At 36.1% G+C, this 18,715-nt stretch overlaps 2 protein-coding genes across 3 annotated transcripts; one reads left to right on the top strand and one right to left on the bottom strand.

Annotated features, from left to right (window-relative positions):
• The first annotated feature begins 283 nt into the window (after positions 1 to 283).
• LOC135636147 (protein WRKY1-like) lies at positions 284 to 2,787 on the top strand. Its single transcript, XM_065147746.1, has 3 exons — positions 284 to 1,546; positions 1,637 to 1,762; positions 2,185 to 2,787. The coding sequence occupies exons 1-3, from the start codon at positions 798 to 800 to the stop codon at positions 2,327 to 2,329; spliced, it is 1,020 nt and encodes a 339-aa protein (XP_065003818.1). The 5' UTR covers positions 284 to 797; the 3' UTR covers positions 2,330 to 2,787.
• A 5,720-nt stretch (positions 2,788 to 8,507) lies between these two features.
• LOC135635147 (protein NAR1-like) lies at positions 8,508 to 15,828 on the bottom strand. 2 transcript variants are annotated; one of them, XM_065146028.1, is made up of 11 exons: positions 15,562 to 15,828; positions 14,563 to 14,645; positions 13,399 to 13,552; positions 12,498 to 12,663; positions 11,077 to 11,203; positions 10,222 to 10,402; positions 10,077 to 10,126; positions 9,571 to 9,742; positions 9,340 to 9,466; positions 9,159 to 9,250; positions 8,508 to 9,043 (listed from the first exon to the last, which is right to left on the bottom strand). In XM_065146028.1, the coding sequence occupies exons 1-11, from the start codon at positions 15,676 to 15,678 to the stop codon at positions 8,891 to 8,893; spliced, it is 1,422 nt and encodes a 473-aa protein (XP_065002100.1). In that variant the 5' UTR covers positions 15,679 to 15,828; the 3' UTR covers positions 8,508 to 8,890. The 2 variants fall into 2 exon arrangements, with proteins under 2 accessions (XP_065002100.1, XP_065002101.1); XM_065146029.1 differs by having other exon boundaries at positions 10,222 to 10,399.
• Between the last annotated feature and the right edge of the window lie 2,887 nt (positions 15,829 to 18,715).

Below are 18,715 nucleotides of genomic sequence, written 5' to 3'. Positions count from 1 at the left end.
TCCGTAGAATTCTTGGAAAGGATCACAGACCGTAAAAAAAAGAAAGGATGGTTAAAGAGCAACGCGACAACCGATGACTCGACCCCCAAACTTTAACCGTTCGAAAGCCAAGTGGAGCAGGCGCGTGGGCCCATTCCATTCACCGTTTGATCGACCGACGGACGGTGGCGATCTTCCCTCCCTCCCTCTCTTTGTCTCCCCCCAGTCCGCCATGCTTCCCTCTCCTCGAAATGTAATTTTTAGTTTCTTCTACGTTTTGAGGAGGATTAATTAGACATATAAGTACATGATTTCTTCCTCGGATCTTTTCTGAGACTCGCTTCAAACTCTGCAATCGATCTCTTGGGTCTCCGTCTCGACTCTTCTTTCGAGGACTTCTTTTGCCTTCCGCTTGCTTTTTGTGTTCTGAGATCGTTGTTTCTTGTAGATTTCTGTCCTGAGGTCTTTAACTATCATCTAAAGCTCGATGCAAAAGCAAAAAAGCAGCAGCTTTAGCTGATCGGTATCGTCAAAAATCGAAATTTTTGGATCCCCTGAGCTTGCCTCTTCCATGGCGACTGGTTGTGTTGGATTTTCAGAGACTCGTCTTCTCAGACGCTCTTTGCGTTTTTTGAGCCTTGTAAAGTTCTAATCTGTATTCTTAGGGACGTGTAGATGAGGACTCTTCACCGTCTTGTCCTTTTCCTTTGTTGAAGCTGCACGCTGTGAATCAAACCATTTGCTTTTGACCCTTCACCTTTGGTGAGAGAGCGGAAGTGACATTGTTAGGGGGAGTCACTCTTTGAGTGCTTGTGGAGATGGAGGGAGTGGAAGAAGCTAATAGGGCAGCCGTGGAGAGCTGCTACAGAGTCTTGAGCTTATTGTCTGAGACCCAAGACCGAGCTTTAGCTTACAAAGATCTAATGGCAGACACAGGGAAGGCTGTTTCCAGGTTTAACAAGGTCATTTCCATGCTCAGTAATGGTGTGGGTCATGCAAGGCCGAGAAGGCTCCACGATCCCCAACAACTCCACTTCAATCACGGCATCTTCTTGGATAGCCCAGCGGTATCCAGAGCTGACCAATCTCCCCTGTTACTCCAACTCCTCCCAGGAAACCTACCACAGAAGCCAGTCAATGAGTTTGGCTCCACTGCCAACGTCCCTTCACGAACCCTCCCAAGAACGGATGCTGCTTCTTGGATCACTCCTCAAGCTGCCCTCAGCAATCCTACCCTCACCCACCTTCATTTCCTCCAACAGCAGCACAGCAGCCAAATGTTCCAGCTGAAGCTCCAGAGCGCAATGTGTGGGAGAAGCAACAGTGGCATGAACCTCAAGTTTGACAACTCGAGCTGCGCTGCGACTGTGTCGTCGTCCAGGTCCTTCTTGTCATCCCTGAGCATGGACGGAAGCATGGATGGGAAGGCCTTCAACCTCATCGGCGGCTCGCAGTCGTCCAATCCGATGAACTGGCAGCTGCATAACAGGAGGAGGTGCACCGGAGGCGGTGAAGACGGCAATGGCAAGTGTGCGAGAACAGGCAGGTGCCACTGCTCAAAGAAGAGGTTGGATATCCGATGACATGGTTCGATTTCTATTTTCTTTGCAAGAAGTATACATTTAGATGAAGTAACCTTTGGATTGTTCCTTATTAGGAAGCTGAGAGTGAAGAGAACCATTAAGGTTCCTGCTATCAGTAACAAGCTTGCAGACATCCCTGCTGATGACTACTCATGGAGAAAGTATGGGCAGAAGCCGATCAAGGGTTCTCCACATCCTAGGTACAAAAAAACCTCTATTTTTGTTGGATTTTCTCGACACATTGCAGATTGATCAGCTTAATTCGAGATTATTTCCATTCAATCTCACCGCCATAGGTACAATCTACAGGGTAGTGATCATGCATAAATTGAAGTATCCAATGATATTGCAAGCTTAGTAATGAAAGTACATGGAACTATTAGTTGTGCTGTTCCATTTCATAGCAAAGCATTTAGCACATTTTGATTCACTTCTCCTGACTGTTTCTGATGCCAAAAAGCATTGGTAATGAGCTTCTGTTGCCTCGAATTCACCTTCGAGTCCTAAAAGCAAACACAAAGATCATGCTATAATCGCACTCTACTTCTCTAGCATGAGATTGAAGTGTTACCTGAGCTATAATTGGGCACTAAAATACATTTACCTGAATGAAATCAAGCAGAGGATACTACAAATGCAGCAGCATGCGAGGATGCCCGGCAAGAAAGCATGTCGAGAGGTGTGTTGAAGACCCGACAATGTTGATGGTGACTTATGAAGGGGAGCACAACCACGCCAAATTAGCGACTCAGTCTGCCCACACATAGAGGTCGGTCGAGGTTTCATTAGCATCCAGTGGAAACGTTTCTTTCCATCAGTACTCTCTGCAAGCAGCTTATCCTGTGAATAGTCCTGTGTTCAAGAAAAGCAGATCATGGCATAGTATTAGCTACAGATACTTGGGTTATAAGAAGCATCCATGAGAACTATCATTGAGACTCTGTTAGCTGTTTGAATCAGGCTCATTTTGGGACTTCCTGTAGTGCTGACCTCTGCAGAAGAGACTAACTGGAACGATGGAGTCATTTTGCACAAACCTGTGAGTTGTTTGCATCAAGTGTGGGTTCTGTGTACTTGAAACAACAGTGAATTTAATTTTTATCTCCATGTTGAGCATCTCAGCTATGCTGTATTAAATAGATAGAATGTTCAGCATGGCTTCATTTTGTTTTCCTCTGATCAACCGGTTTGCTGTTCCATTGGTACAATATATATTTCTGTTTCAGCAGCATCTGCTACTTGGAATTTAATCAAAGATTAGCTGAACATCTGCTTTCCAGCATTTTGAAAAGAGAATGTATTACTCAATACATTTTGTTCATTCAGAGTTGTTCTCATCCAGATTTTTGCATGTATCTGACAAAAAAGTGATAACGAGTCCATTTGGAATGTGTTTTAGGCTCCATGAGCTGATCCAACAGAGAATAACTCCATGGTGGGGCTGCTTATGCTGCTGCAGGGACTGGCAAGTGGTTTCCATGCACTGAGCAGCTTCTACTGTATCTGATCCTGTGTGTGGATTGATTCATAGAAAATGCCAAGTAGCAGCTGGAAATGCTTCAGGCAGAGAAAAAGAAGCAAACATTTGATGCAGTTGCAAAGTCTGCCTGCAAGGAGAAATTGTCAGCAGCATGTGAAACTTGTACATCATGAGGGTAAGAAGATTTGGATCAAAGCAACATTACCCCCGATTCAAGGGAAGGTTGCCTCCTCCTGCGAGTTGCTTGATAGAGATTCCAAGGATGTGTATCTCATGTGACCATCTCAGCACAACATTGCCTAATTGTTCTTGTTTCTATTTGCATAATAAATTTTCAAACAAAATAAATAATCTAAAAGGAAATTAAAACATCAACCGGCCAAAATTATATTAATCAATTTTTTTTTCCTCCATCCCGAATAAGGCTTCTTTGTAACAATAGCCTACTTCTCTGTAATGTTAATATGATCTGATATTGAATAATGGTCTCAATAAGAGAGCTAAACAAGTCAAGCTTCACAGGATTGAGACAAGAGCCAATCTTGGCACACATGGTTATGCTGACTTGTTAGTCAACATAATAGGCCAACTCTCAAGCTGAACTAAATCCCATATTCTGCAACAAATTTTTAATCGGCATTCTGCAGACATGCTTTCAAAAGAGATTATACTTTAATCCTTCTATAACTAACAGCAGTGTTTAATAAGCTTATCATAAATCAATAGTGAAAACAATGTGCAGAACAATTTTTTCCATGAAAACAGATCAACCTAAAGCAAAGTATGAGGCTCAGTTCAACAATGACAAATACGAAGTCTTTGCTCTTCTTTATATAGGCCTACTTTGAGCATCATTTGTGATTCAACCAAGTTAGCACTCGCCATTATGTATATTGGCAGCATTTCTTGGAAACAGGAAAGAAATGGATTATGTGCTCCTTATGCAAATCAAGACATATGTAGAATCCAATTCAGCCAATTTCTTCAGAATCTGACTTGCCTGTGTTGAAAACTCTGTTCCAGAGTTTCCAAGGCAGCAGTGTCTGATACAGATCATAAACAATTTCCTTCTTTGTAATAAGCTTGAAAAAATCAGAAGCATAAATCATAATGCAATCTTATCACATACAGTTTGCAATGCATAACCTCCTATGATGAGGAATTGTCCACATAAAATGCACCATTAAAATAATGAACTAAATGATGCTACAAAATTATTCCTGTGACCCCTCTGACCTGAACAATTACTTGAAAAGTACAAACTGAAAAGCTCAATGAGACAAAAGCATAACGACCAGGTTATTCTTGGATCCAACAAACACAAACTTGAAAACCAAAGACTGGATTCTGCTTTTCTATCTGTGAATTTCAAATAAATCACTCCACTATTTCATTTTTGAGCCTATGAAACAAAATGGTGTATTGTGTTTGTTCCAATTCAGTCAAGCAATGAAGAAAGTGAAAGGAAGCTTTATTTTGGGTAATGACTAAGTGACTAGAAGCACTTTTTTGCTAAGGCAATAATATGACTGGTTCATTGCCAACCTTAATATTCAGAAAATGAAGCTAAAATTAGTATTGTATTTAGAGGTAACCTATAAAAAGTTACAATAGTAGAGAAAAGCTCAATTTGGATGGAAGTACAAGTTCCTCCGAACATTTGCAACGGGCAGCAGCACAGTTCTCACTTCTTCACAGATCATATCCGTTCTACTCTAAATACTTCAACTGGAAAAATGAGACAAAGGCAAGCTGTTGCTCTAACTTATAAGCTAGTTTTGTAGTGCATAATAATATGAGTTATACATAACAAGCATGAATGGTAATTGTGACAATTACTAATGTTTGTAAATTAAAGTTTATAAATACAAGTAAATAAGCAAAAGCGGACCATATTGTCTTCCAGAATGAGTTATTATCTGAGAAGTTCTAACATTAGCTGAGGAGCAAGACTTGCAAGCCATAAATTGATGAGGTCAGTTTGCTTATTCTGTTCAATTTATATCATTAATGTAAATCAAAGCATTAAGCTACCAGACCTTCCTTAATCAAGAAACCCACAGGCTATTACACTGAGTACCAGAGGAAAGAATATGCAGATCATAAAAATCTAGAGCCACTTGTTACCATAAGGTATGATGGACGCATAAGCAGGTCCTAACATATGTTATTTGTCTATATTCGTGGATACTCTATGCTGATTCAATATAACACATTTGTGAAGTGTAAAGATGGATTCATTAAGGACTAACAATAACATGCAAAGTCAATATACCAAGTAGTACGTAGTTATTATGGTATTGAGAGCTAAAGTATCCAGCTCTAAATAAAGAAAAACTAGCTAAAGTATCAAGCTCTAAATAAAGATGCAATCTATACATCAATGTTCTCACTTTTTGGCACACTTTGTGTGCTTAATTTAAAGCCTAAAATTATCAATTAAGATCCATGCAGAGATATATTTAACTGTTAATGAAATTTAGAATAATGTGTACTAATGACTGCAGTAGTAACTAGGTTAGAAACTTATGGCTATAAATGGAGTTATCAAATGTAGGACTAATGAGCAAATTCATTTGCAAATTTCACTTGCGGCGTCATTGCTGAAGTAGAAAAAGAACGACCTCTAAGACGGTGATAATCAAGTGCAAATAATTACAAAGTAATCCTACAGTCGAACAAAATTCTGACAAGATAAATAAGATAAGAAACTGATCACTGGAATCTCAATACATTGACTGAAACAAGCAGATTACAGGAACCCAGGAGCTAAGACAAAATAATGTAAAAACAAGTACCCCATTCCACGTATCAACGACCTGAAATTGAACATTGAACACCACAGAAAAAGAACCAATTCACATATATAAATGTCAAAAGGAAACGATATGAATCCATTAACCAATAGCAATCTTGTTCTTGAAAGATAACTGTAGCAACATGAAGCTTATACAACGATTTAGATCATTGGCATCCATATTTGTCGATCTCTACAAATTTTCGTATGTAGAAAAGATCAATTTGATACCAGAGAAGCAGAAGCAGCAATCAAAATCAGACCTTAATACTCAGCCCGATCGGTCCGCCCCGCTTAGCCGCCCACGGGTGCGCCGCTTCCATGGCTGCAGCACGGAATCCTGGAACCTAGAAGGCATTGTTAGTGGCCTCCGCTTCCTCGTCCGCTTGAGACCAGCCTCGACTCCACCACACAACTCCTCCTCCCTCTTCTCGACTCTCTCCGTTCTCCCATCCTCCTTCCCGACTTCATTGCTCCGAATGCGCCCCGAGTCCAAAGCTCCGTCTCCAAAGACTTCCATGGCGGCCAACACCAAGAGATCAAGGCCTTCGCAACGACCCGAGGAATCAATAGGATGAGGAAAAGTCGACGGAGGAGACAGGGACAGGGCGGGATTAGAATTGGGAATGGAGCTCAAAGGCGAAGCCTTTGAGGCTCGAACTCTCATTTGGAACAATATCTGGGATTGGAAGATCTGATAAGAATTGGTGCAGAAGAAAGATGAGATTTTGGAGATACCAACTGGATTGAATTGGGTGAGTGGATTGGAGAACGAGGCCGACGGACATGAAAGATTGAGAGAAGCAGGGAAGCGAAAGGGAGGAATAGATGGTTTGCTTCGTTTGTTACATGGAAGGGTGGAAGCGGCAGCGCAGTCTCGGTGGGGAATTGCTTCCATTTTATGCACGTTTGTGGAAACAAGAAACGGATTTCCGCTCTCAGTCTATTTCAGATAAGCTGAAAGCAGACGAAAATTAATAAATGAGACTGTGATGGACAAAAATATTTCTTTTTTTTTTCTTGCCACTATAAGTACTTGAAAATTTTCTTTCTACTGTTCATAGTTTGCTGATGGTATCTTTCAATTTCCCGTACTAGATTTATTCCCTAGAGAAAAAAAAGGAATTATTATGCTATATGATCATCATGTTAACATCCAAGCACTAATGAGTTATAAAGATTACTAAGAGACAACGTATCCCAAATCTATCTAAATTTGATAGGTATCTGAACTTAAATATAAATGTGTTAAAAATCTATTTTAGTTATAGATCTCTTTAGTTGGTTTACTCGTATCTAAAATAATTCTTATATTTTTAAAAACATAGTATATAGTATGCTTATCTGGTATGTTGATTTATAATAAACCATTAATATAATGACATTGTGTAATTTAAGATTAAAATTCATCTTAGCTCCTATCGGTTATAGACCTCTTAAGTTTTTATAATTTATTCGTATTTAAAATAACTTATATATTTTAAAAAACCTAGCACAAAAGTCTCTCCCGTCAAGTCTGAATTAATAGACGTTAGAGTTTACTTACGTGGCATGCTAACTCACATTAAACCATTAATATAATGATATATGTAATTTAAGTTTTTAAAAAAACTAAGACCTCTATCAACAATGAGAGAAAGCGTTGTTATGAAAGCGACTATCAACAACAACACGGAGTCGTTACTACCTAAAGGGCGTTATATGCACGCAACCTCTCTTGTGCTAACAAGCTCAAGAGCTTTTGGTCTTGCTTCAGGTGGATGTGCGTTAACCTATTTGACGCTAGACATGCAATAGTCTCTTGATCCCTCGTTATATTAATTATTTATTATGAGTCAGTATGCCACGTAAGCAGACTCTAATGTCTATTAACTCGAACTTAACGAGAGGGGCTTATATGCTATGTTTTTTAAAATATAGAAGTTATTTTAGACACAGTAGACCATAAAGGCTAAAAAGGTCCATGGTCAAAATCATATAGGCTAAAATAAATTTTAAATTTTAATCCTAAATTATACGTGTCATTCTATTAATAATTTATTACGAGTCAGCATACCAGGTAAACAGACTCTAATGTTTGTTAACTCAAATTTAACGGAAGGAACTATGTTTTTTTAAATAAAAAATTATTTTACACACAAGTAAATCATAAGGACTTAAAAGATCTATGACCAAAACTACATGCTAAAATAGATTTTAACCGAATATAAATCTAAATCAAATAAATAATTTATTTATCCAAATAACATTCAAATATATTAAAAAATGTTACCTATATTTGATCTCCTAGGATCGAGATTAACTATATATATTTAAAGCTTAAGCATAACATAAAGTTAGGAAACTTAAATGCCCGATTGTTATATGTAATTTAATGTTTAACCAATAAATGCTTTTGATGTGACATCAGGAAGACCATGGTTCAGATCACGGCCAGACAGAGCACAAATATTTGAAGTTTGTTCATTTGAAGGTTTACAAATAAAACACAGTTTCCCCTGACGTAGATTCATAAATGGTAACTCTGTTTTATAATCAAATGAAAAAGAAGATGGATATCTCAGTATATTTCTATTCAGCAAGTAAATAATAAAAACCAATACGTCAGATTAAATATACAAATAACAGAGGATGAACACTGTTCTATAACGAATGGCCAATTCCACGGTGAGACATAAAGCCAGCTATGTAAAGGCTAGATAGAGTGCATGAAGTTGTACATGATTAACCTGATTACAGAATTAGGAAGTAACAAGTATCCTATGGGAAGCAACTGGTAATAAATGTAGACACATTGCAGCAACACAGGATCCAAAAATCATTACAATACGCTTCTAATTTACAACTTTTGAAGCGTATCTTACACAAGGAAACCAACTACACTACCAAAGAATTTACACTCTTTTGAGGAATGACACCCTAGAAAAGGTGTGTACGTATTTGGAAGAGGAGAGGTTATGTTAGTAAGAACATATCTATTTATTGCATCACCATATGGCAGCCCACTAGCACAGTAAAAATCCGAAACCTAAAAAGGAATCAAGAAAGATGTCACCAATTCTGCAGCTGAGAAGCAGTACTTTTCACCAACGGATGGTATTCAGTGTGCAAATACTTCCTTGCCTTCTCTGAACCAGGTTGTCCAAGCCACTCATCATACAATCTCTTCACAATTGGATTATCAAATGGGTCTGCAACTTCTACCTGTAAGTGGATGAGGTACCATGTCATAGATGAAAGAAAACACCTCAACCAAATTACGAGAATGTAAATATATCTTTTGCAGATGAGGGACCGTGTCCTGCACAGGGGAACTTACATCTTGCATATACAAAGTTTCTAATAGTTGAATAAGATCTTTTGAAGATTGACTGTTCTTTGGTTTTATTTGACCACCGCCATTCAAGCAGCCTGATGATGAGAAATCAAACATGGTTAAGCTGTGTCGGTCAGACTTCTACTTGAGCAATGCATTGCAGATGATAGCAAATATAGCATACCTGATGGACACGCCATAACTTCTACAAAATGATAATCACACCTCCCAATTTTAATCTTCCTTACAATGTTCTGCAGATTTCGGAATCCATAACACTGTGCAAATTTCAAAACTGTTTTACCATCCACCTGCAAAATGACAAACAGGATTTTAAGGAGTAAGAGTTTTGAATTTGAAACATTTTAGAGAATCAAAATATTTAAGGAGTAAGAGTTTTGAATTTGAAACATACTTCTAGTGCCACTTCCCGAAAATCTGAATTGCGGATATTTCTAAATTCAAGTGGTCCTTGAATTTCTACCCCAAAAAGTTTTTTAGCAGCATGGCGAAAAACTGTTTCTGCGAATCCTCCAGAACCACCTGAGACCCCATAAAGATGCCCTCCATCGTCAACATTGGTCAACCTGATAAAGATGATGATTGTAGAACAATTTCAGTATCATTATAGCTGACACTAAATGATAATCATTCATATATTTACCAAAGAGGAAAGAAGCAATTTTACGGACATGCCAAAAGTACAATTTATCTGCTAACTACATTAAAAGAAACACTAGATATTCTAAAATAATCTTTTTACTGGTGATAACATGTCTGTAAAAGCAGGGCCATTCATTCCTCAAAGAGCCACATAAAAAGTAAAGGTTAAATCCACGAGTGAGCATGCAGAAATACACATGCATACTATTATCATATTTAAGCAGGACATCAAGAAGATTAAAAGCATAAGAGCCTTACATGCTATCTAGAGGAGCTTCTTTCAAAGCCTTGAAATCAACAGACTTTGACTGCATCAGAAAGTCAAAAAGTTACGAGAATTTTCAATGACTAATATGATTCAGAAAATAGATACTGACAGGATGATGTATGAAGTATCCCAAACCTGTATCAAGTCTAAAACTTCTCCAGATGTCAAAACTGAATCTACCTCTGGTATCTTCATAACCGAGTTGGCATGCCCATTTTCTCCCTCATCTACTGAAACGGAAAATTCATCCCTCGCAGCTTCAAGCTTTTTGTCATAACAAGGCATCACAGTGACATGATAGACATTGTCTGGCCTACTGGACATGCATAATTGGTTAGATAGTATGTTTGCAAAGCACAATGAAAACTTGTTTACTGTAGCATGAATAGCATAAACAAAGTTGGTTAGTCAATCTTCACAAGTTCAGCAAATTAATTGTCGGGACATTATGGCTTCTTGTTGTTGATGATGTTGTCATTGTCAATTAAACCACAGGATCGAAATTGGAAGGTCCTAACAAGCTTCCGCAAAAGCCACTCATGGATATAATTACTCAGATAAAGAGCAACACAAGTTCTTTAGAAAGATGAAGAACCGACATGGTTTTATGTATCAGAAAGATGTAGCAGAAATTGCATAAATTTGAACTTTATCATAATATGATGACACATTGTTGGCCAGTCATGAAGAGAACAAAAAACACAGGTGGAGAAGGAAGAACACCACTATATGTGTCTTTTGATAGTAAAGACGTTATTTTGCTCCTTTTATGTACTGACTACCAATAGATACATGGATGCCATACTTTCTTTCTCATATAGGAACCAATCCCATAGGTGAACAAAAACTATATAGTCAACAAAATATATCTATTTTGCTCCAATTAACAGGCCTCCAGAAATATCACATGAAAAGAGTTATCTTTGCAACAAGACGAAATTATCTACATAAGAATGTTGCTTGATATGCGTGCATAAAAGAAAAGCTTACTTAAGACCCAGTTTTTGCACAATGTGATGCTTGATAATAGCTCCAATAGTTTGTTGGGGACTCTTCACAGATGAAATATATGGTAAGATGTATGATCCAAGTGTTTTTTCAGCATAGCAAATCCAACCTGTACATAAAAATGATCATTTAACATACATGTTATAAACATCAAAATAGTGGCCTCAGCAATAACGATGCAATATCAGTGAGCACAACTGGCTTTAAATTGCAATGCCTATGGTTGCAAATGCAACTATTTACGAATATATATAGAAAGCAGACATTACTACAACAAATTCAAAGATCGCTGACTGAACAAAGCTTATAAATGACAAACTCAGAAAGCAGCAACAACTCGAGGTAAAACACGTAAAAAATTAGTAGACTCTGTACCAAAGAAAAATATGTCATACATCTATGAGATATAGGCAGTGCAGTAAAGCTATTGGATTAGTTAGGAATCTAATAGTTACTAATAATAATAATAATCATTAAGGTGTGTGCAATAATGCAGGATTGGTGATCGAAAAAAGTAATACATGCCGAGAAAAAGGAGTTAACTTCTGCATCTATATTGTTCCAATGTGCCTGGAAGGCTTTTGACATCAGGAATACACCTTAACAATTCTTACTCATTTTACCTCTTGCTTTTTGAAGGTAATTTTTTTTTCTTCCAATCAAGTATTTTGAGCATTGCTTGCTACCAAGACCCAACACTGAGGGCCTTGACACTGTTGGGCTTTTGAATTTTTAGGATTGCATTGGCCTGCAAAGGATAAAACTCAGACCCGAAATAAATATTATAAAAATCCTTTATAACTTAAATGATTGGTTCAACCCTCAAGTTCTTTCACCTGCCTAGGGTTTATGTTGTAGCTGACTGAGGAAGTAGAAAATCAGGTGTGGGAACTGGCACCAACAATCTGTACTTTGAACTAAGATTTGCCATACCAGGGCATACCGCTCAGTATGGGCAGTACATACCAATTTATTAGTGCATCTCACCATACCGTGTAACAAGACAATGGTATGGATCGATATGTATCGTATCGATGGTTGGTCGACATACCATTACATATCAATAAAGCGAACCATGCTTTGAGCTATTAGAGTCAAAGTTAGCTTACTGTCCACAGATTACTGATCCTATTCTCAGCTGCAAAAATAACTCAGATTACACTCAAGACAGTTCACAAAATCTATACTTGTCTTTTAGATTTTAGTTTAAAGATTTATAACATAGTACACTCCTGTGATTTTTGGATTTAGGTCCTGCATGAATTTTAAATGAAAAACAAACCAAACACATGGCCTTGAAGAATAGCACAAACAATGAAATAAAGAAATATGCCACCATGATACATCATACAAGCATTAAGATTATGATTATTTAAAACAACTATTGTTAATGAAGAATTTACCTGGACATGCAGAAGAAAGAATGGGGAGATTTTCTCCACATTGTTGCTGGTACCGTGATATAAACTCATTACATGACTCAATGAGTGACAAATCTCGACTACAACTAGTATCATAAACAGCTTTGACTCGCAAAGATTTAAAGAATGTGGTTAGTTTCCTGAGAACCTGAGACGACATAAAGTAGTACATGTGTTCATTGCAATGTTAAATGGAAAATGATCAAGATAGCATAAATTAACACTTGAAGTAAATCATATACAATGTGACTGCTGGAAAAGAATTGTTTTTCATGTTGAGCAAGGATTTAAGAAATGGAAGTTGACTCCAAAGACCAAATAAAGTTTGTTTTTTATTCTTTTCATTTTTTTCCATTTTTATTTGTTTTTCCAATACAAACTTTAAACTTTATTTACTTAACATATTCATCTTAAAGATCTAAAGATCCTTTTCCTAAAACTCATCTTTTAGCTCTTTGGTGGTGTATGCACTGTACTTTCCGTATGTCACATAACAATACATTATAAAGCTTTTCGGCCGAGGTTGGGTTTCCTCCATTAGCAGAGTTCTCTCATCTATCATGTTTAGGACCAAACAAAACAGGAGAGTAAAGCTTGCTAGGAAATCAGAACATTCAAGAATATCTTCTTCAAATAAGAGATTCATTCCCTTTTCAAAAGCCCAACACTTAAATGGTTAAAAAAGCAGTTCTGAGGAACTTAAATTAAATGGTCAACTAAAAACTTAAAATATGGAGTTCATTAACACCAACACTTTTACCTAGTTTGACTCTTTGGAATTTCTGGAGCATATGTTAAGATGCTCAGAAGAAAGAAATAGGGTAATCAAAGTATGATTACCCTATCAATGAAGGAAAAAAAGACAATTAAGTAGTATAAAAACCTGGGACGGAGAGATATCAAAATAAGCAGCTAATGATGCTCTTGATTGGGGAGAGATGGAAATGATAACAGTATCCCCAGACTTGATGTGAGCCAAAAACTCATCCAGACTTTGCTTCTCAAGCATAATGGTCTCTGCTGAAGTTATGCAACCACTGGAAAATCAAATGAAACTTCTAATCAGCCATAAAAAAATTCTAGCACAAGGAATTACAACTAAATAAACTACAGCCAATAAGCAAGTCAAGTTTACAACTTTTCACTAGTACTTGGTATTATTAATTGTAGGTATATTCCACATATATTCAAAACAGACTCTAAAGAAAAAAAAAATTGCACCATAATGAGGAGAATGAAAATTATTAATACCATTAGTAATCACCATGAATTGAATTTGCAGTAAACTTCTCGGCTTAAATGATATTTATTGATACTTTGATAGCAACAACAATAATCAATAACAGAGAAACACAGTAAAGATAAAGAATGTAGCAAAAACAGTAATAATAATTACCAAAACCAGATCCAAAATGTTCTTCTACAAGAAATGAGAAATCATATGAATTGTTTAAAATAACTAGTATCTTCAGCATAGTACATCCTTGCATTACTTTCTTGACCAATTCATCAAATATATCTATAAGTTTGTGCTGCTCATGTGATATCCTATCAGACCCTCACTTCAACAAAAAGGCTCATACAAGATGTTGTACATGCTTCAGCCTATATGACTCTCTTTTGGCTATCTATAGCTACAATGAACTCTTTGTTTTAGTTTCTTATCCTTCTCTATCGTAGAACAAGCATATTAGTTGCTTACTTTGAGAATCCCAAACATAATCCCACAGTAACATAGATTTTCCATTAGTTATCCTTAGTTGTTTTAACTTTTTCCAATGTTATCAACTACTAGTCTACCTCGAGAAACTAGATCATATAACATGAGACATGGTCAGTATCGTTCACTTTTTTTATTTTTTATTGTTCTCGATCGAATTATTTGAAAAGGCAGAAACACTGCAGAAAATTTTCAGACTGATCTAAAGGAATTAAAAAAAAAAATGTTATATAACAAAAGGATGTATTTTACTTCACAGGTTGCACTTTTTTCTGCAATACATAATGTGAAAGATACTGATAATGTATTTAAAATAATAGCAAGTACCTGCATGCCAAACAGTCCTTAAGTGAAACTTTAACAGCTTCAGTTTGTGATGGTTGACTAATATATCTTGCTTTCTCCTGGCTCTGCAAATAATAAGATGTAAACAAAATTACAGAAGCCAATAATACAATTGATTAGCTAAGCAGTTGGTCATCCACATTCAAGCAGTTTTTTCCAAAAAAATTCTGTGAAAATGGTTGCATTTGAGGTATTACATCACAAACACAAAAGGCTATATTTATCCACTATGACAATTCAAATCATGGTTGTTGTATGATAAAAAAATTAGGTGTAGCTCACCTGACAATAAATCTTGACAATTATTAAGGTAGATAGCTTTTACTAGAACCTAAATGGAATTTGTCTTGTATTAGATTTTTCATTTTATGGAGCATACATCCACCTCTATTCAAATAGTCTTTACACCAAATACACTAACTTAAACCTAGCCTCATGAGACATTTCTTTCCGATGGATGTACAGCCTAACATCTCCTACTGGACCTATGACACTACTCCTAATCCTTTTTTCTACCAAGTACAGAATATATATTACTTAAAGCTTCTAGAAATAGGTACCTAATTTTGTAAATGACACAGTTAAGCCACAGTTAGAAAACCACTAAAAGATCCTTTCCTTTCTACCAATCCTGGCTTGCATGCTCTTCGAAATAAACCCTCTCCAAAAGGTGCTCATTTGTCATTACAAGCAAAGGGCATCGGATCAGCATGCTTACATAAGGCATTTCGGGGTACAAATTTCGTTCACCATATCCCAAATACAATTAAATAGCTGCTCACAGAATGTATATAAAGAAGAATTTAAGGAACTACGAGAAAAAAAAGAAGGTAAGAGTTGCAATCACTACTCATCTTCGATATGGCGAATCAATACAAGCTAGGAAAGGAAAGAATAGGGCACACAACCAGGATATAAGGTACGCAACAAAAGCAACGAATGCGTTCGATAATCTGCAAAACCCCAAGACGGAACCCGTACCTCTGCTTTGCCGTGCTTGGACTTCACGGCTTTGAGCGAGACGATGCAGTCCTGTGACGGCGCTATGAAATCGTTGAGATCCGCGAGCCGCAGCGCCGGCGAGAACTTATCCGACATCGCCGGCGCAACAATCCGCCGATCGATCAAGGAATCAAGGAAGACGGAAACAAGCCAAGCAATTCGACCGCGAATAGAGCGTCGCCGGGATCCCCAAAAGCAGGCAACAACGAGAGGAAGAAATCGAAGGAGGCGTCGCTCGCGAGGAAATCGCCTCAGATAAATAGCGGTCTGAGGGGGCAAAAAAAAGAGGTGTTGGAGACTAAAGCACCAAATGGAAGCGGTCGCGGAGTCGTGGTTCGGTTTGCGACCGTGATGTGCTCGACCCAAAACAAACACACGCACAGATATATATATATATATATATATATATATATATATATATATATATATATATATATATATATATATATATATATATATATATATATATATATATATAATTTATATGTGTGTGTGTGTACATAAAGTTGCCCTTCAAATTTTTAGTTTAGCAACAAAATTAAACATTTGAAATATACAGCTAGTAAATTAATTGTTTTTATATTTATTTATCTAAATTTAAGTTAAAAATGGTTTGGTAGATTTAAGTTAAAAGCTAAATCTAAAATTAATATTTATTTTATACATTGGATGATTTTCTTTAAAAAAAATTCTCAAAAATATTCCTATTTTAATTATTTTTTTTCAATGGTACATTTGTTTCATATAATATCCAAAACACTGTTGCATTACTCCCAATTGTTCTATTTTCACCCGACATAAAACACCATATAGACCATTGGTCATAATATATGATTCAAATTAATTGTTAATCTCATCTAAACTAACTTCAAGTTTAAATTTTTGATATTATAATGATTTATGAGCAGTCATAATAAAGAGATACAATATGATATCACTTATAATGTTCTTAAATAGTTTTATATTATTTTCAATATCTCAACAAAAAATTATAATATTATTAAATAAACACTATAAGTGAGCTGCCAAATTAAATCAATATCATATAATTATTTAAATAGGTATTTATTATAGTTTATGTACAACATCACAAAAATAAGGAATAAAAATTAGTATGTTACAGTGATTTGATCACCACAACAAAAATATTGTAAAGTCTACTTTAAAACATTATAAATGACTCATATAAACTCCTAACCTTATCTAAACCAATTACAAACCAAAAAAATTAATATCATAATGGTGTATGAGAAACGACAACCAAATAAGCAAAATATAATTTTATTTATAAGATTTTTTAATAACTTATAATATTTTCAGTGCCTCAATAAAAAAAAAATTATTATTATTAAAAAATACTATAAGTGAGTCAAATTAAACCAAAACATACTATAAACTATGTGATACAGCATACTAGGATTCAAATAGATATTTATAATAATTTAGAAATATATCACCCAAATAAGAATAAAAAATTTACCAGTTATAGTGTTTTGATAACATTTGAAATAGACAACATCACTTGGAAAAATGAAAATGCGAATGCCATTTAGAAAAAAAAAATATAAATATTTTTTTTGAGACATGACACTTAAACATTAATCTTTTAATTTTTGAAAACTTATTAGTAATCATGTTTAGCAACACTAACAAGAATGACAAATATGGAGGATTTAAACATTCAAATAATACATTTAGAATATCCAATTATTCAGAATATATATACATATATATATACATATACATATATATATATACACATATACATATATGTAAAATAAAACTTAGAGGGTCAAATACTCGATTTACAAACTTTCAAAGAATAGAAATGTAAAATACAATATGTGACCCATATTTATCCTCTAAATTTAAGTTTGGCATGGTAAAGTCTTATCAGACATAGGTGTATTCACAATGTTCTTGTGTTAATCTTCAGTTGAATGGTATTTAACTATTGGTTCATATTCCGGTTAACGTTAATGCCCTTTACAAATTATATTACTTGTGATATTCCAAATATCATTATTATTGAATGCAATCTTGCACTCGAAACATATCAAGCATCATCAAAATAATTGATCAAAGGCTAGTCAAGCTCTCTCTTTCTCCCCGTCCTCCGTCCTAGAATAGAGATCTAAACCTTCCTTCTTGTCTGAGAATGCAAGTTTTCATCTTCATGAGTGCCATATCTTTAAACAAGATGTATTTAAAAATCTTTTTTATTACGAAAAATTACTAATGAATAATCTACCATTAAAATCCATCATCTCCATGATATCTCTCTCTCTCTCTCATGTATCTCCACACCAGATTCATTATTCTTTTGGTTGATGAAAGGAACTGTGAGAGAAGCTGCTCATCGAATAGCATCTCTGTACTCATGCACGTATGCATGGGTTTGAAGAATAATTTACTTTATTCTTTTCCTTCTTTTTATGTCTCGGATTTGACGAGTTGATTTTTAAGTTTTCTTTACGGTAAACAATTATGATTCGAGCTAAGATAATAATTTAACGTGGTCAACTTGGTCGAAAGTATAATAATTTAACGTGGTGCCTTTGTCCTTCTCACCTTAACATACGTGTATAGTACGTCGTAGATCGACTACTACATAGCTGTGTTCTAAAGTGGATTACGACCAACCATTCTGAGAGTTTGGATTTGGAAGTCTTGACTTTGATCCGTTGACATCTGAATTGACTTCTTTTAATACATCATGAATGGTGATTTGGCTCGATATCGTTGTGAAACAAACATTTCTTATCTTTACGGCCTTCATTCACAGTGATCTTTGCACGAAAGAAAACCAATCAAAACAGTAAAAGTTCACACCATGCTGCATTTTAACATTCAAAAACTAAAAGAATGAAGAAAAAATGTTGCAGACTTCTCTATACTTCTCTTCCATCCCAATCCAACAATTTCTACCAATATCTTCTTCACCGAGGCGGCTTGCAGAAGCCGCCGCGGCTTCCGGGGCTGTGGGTGCAACCTGAGGGCCCCCCCGACGGCGGCACCGTTCCCTGCTGAAGCGACCGCGAGGGGAGCTGGGTGTTCTCCGGCCGCCGGCCTCCACCCAAAGCCCTCGTTGCCATGAGAAGATGCAAGCTCGAGAACACCAGCACAAGAAACA

The sequence above is a fragment of the Musa acuminata genome, chromosome BXJ3-4, assembly GCF_036884655.1.
Source record: "Musa acuminata AAA Group cultivar baxijiao chromosome BXJ3-4, Cavendish_Baxijiao_AAA, whole genome shotgun sequence".
In the NCBI taxonomy this organism is placed as follows: Eukaryota; Viridiplantae; Streptophyta; class Magnoliopsida; order Zingiberales; family Musaceae; genus Musa; species Musa acuminata.
Note: the sequence above shows the minus strand (reverse complement) of the source record. Positions and strands in the feature narration are given on the sequence as shown.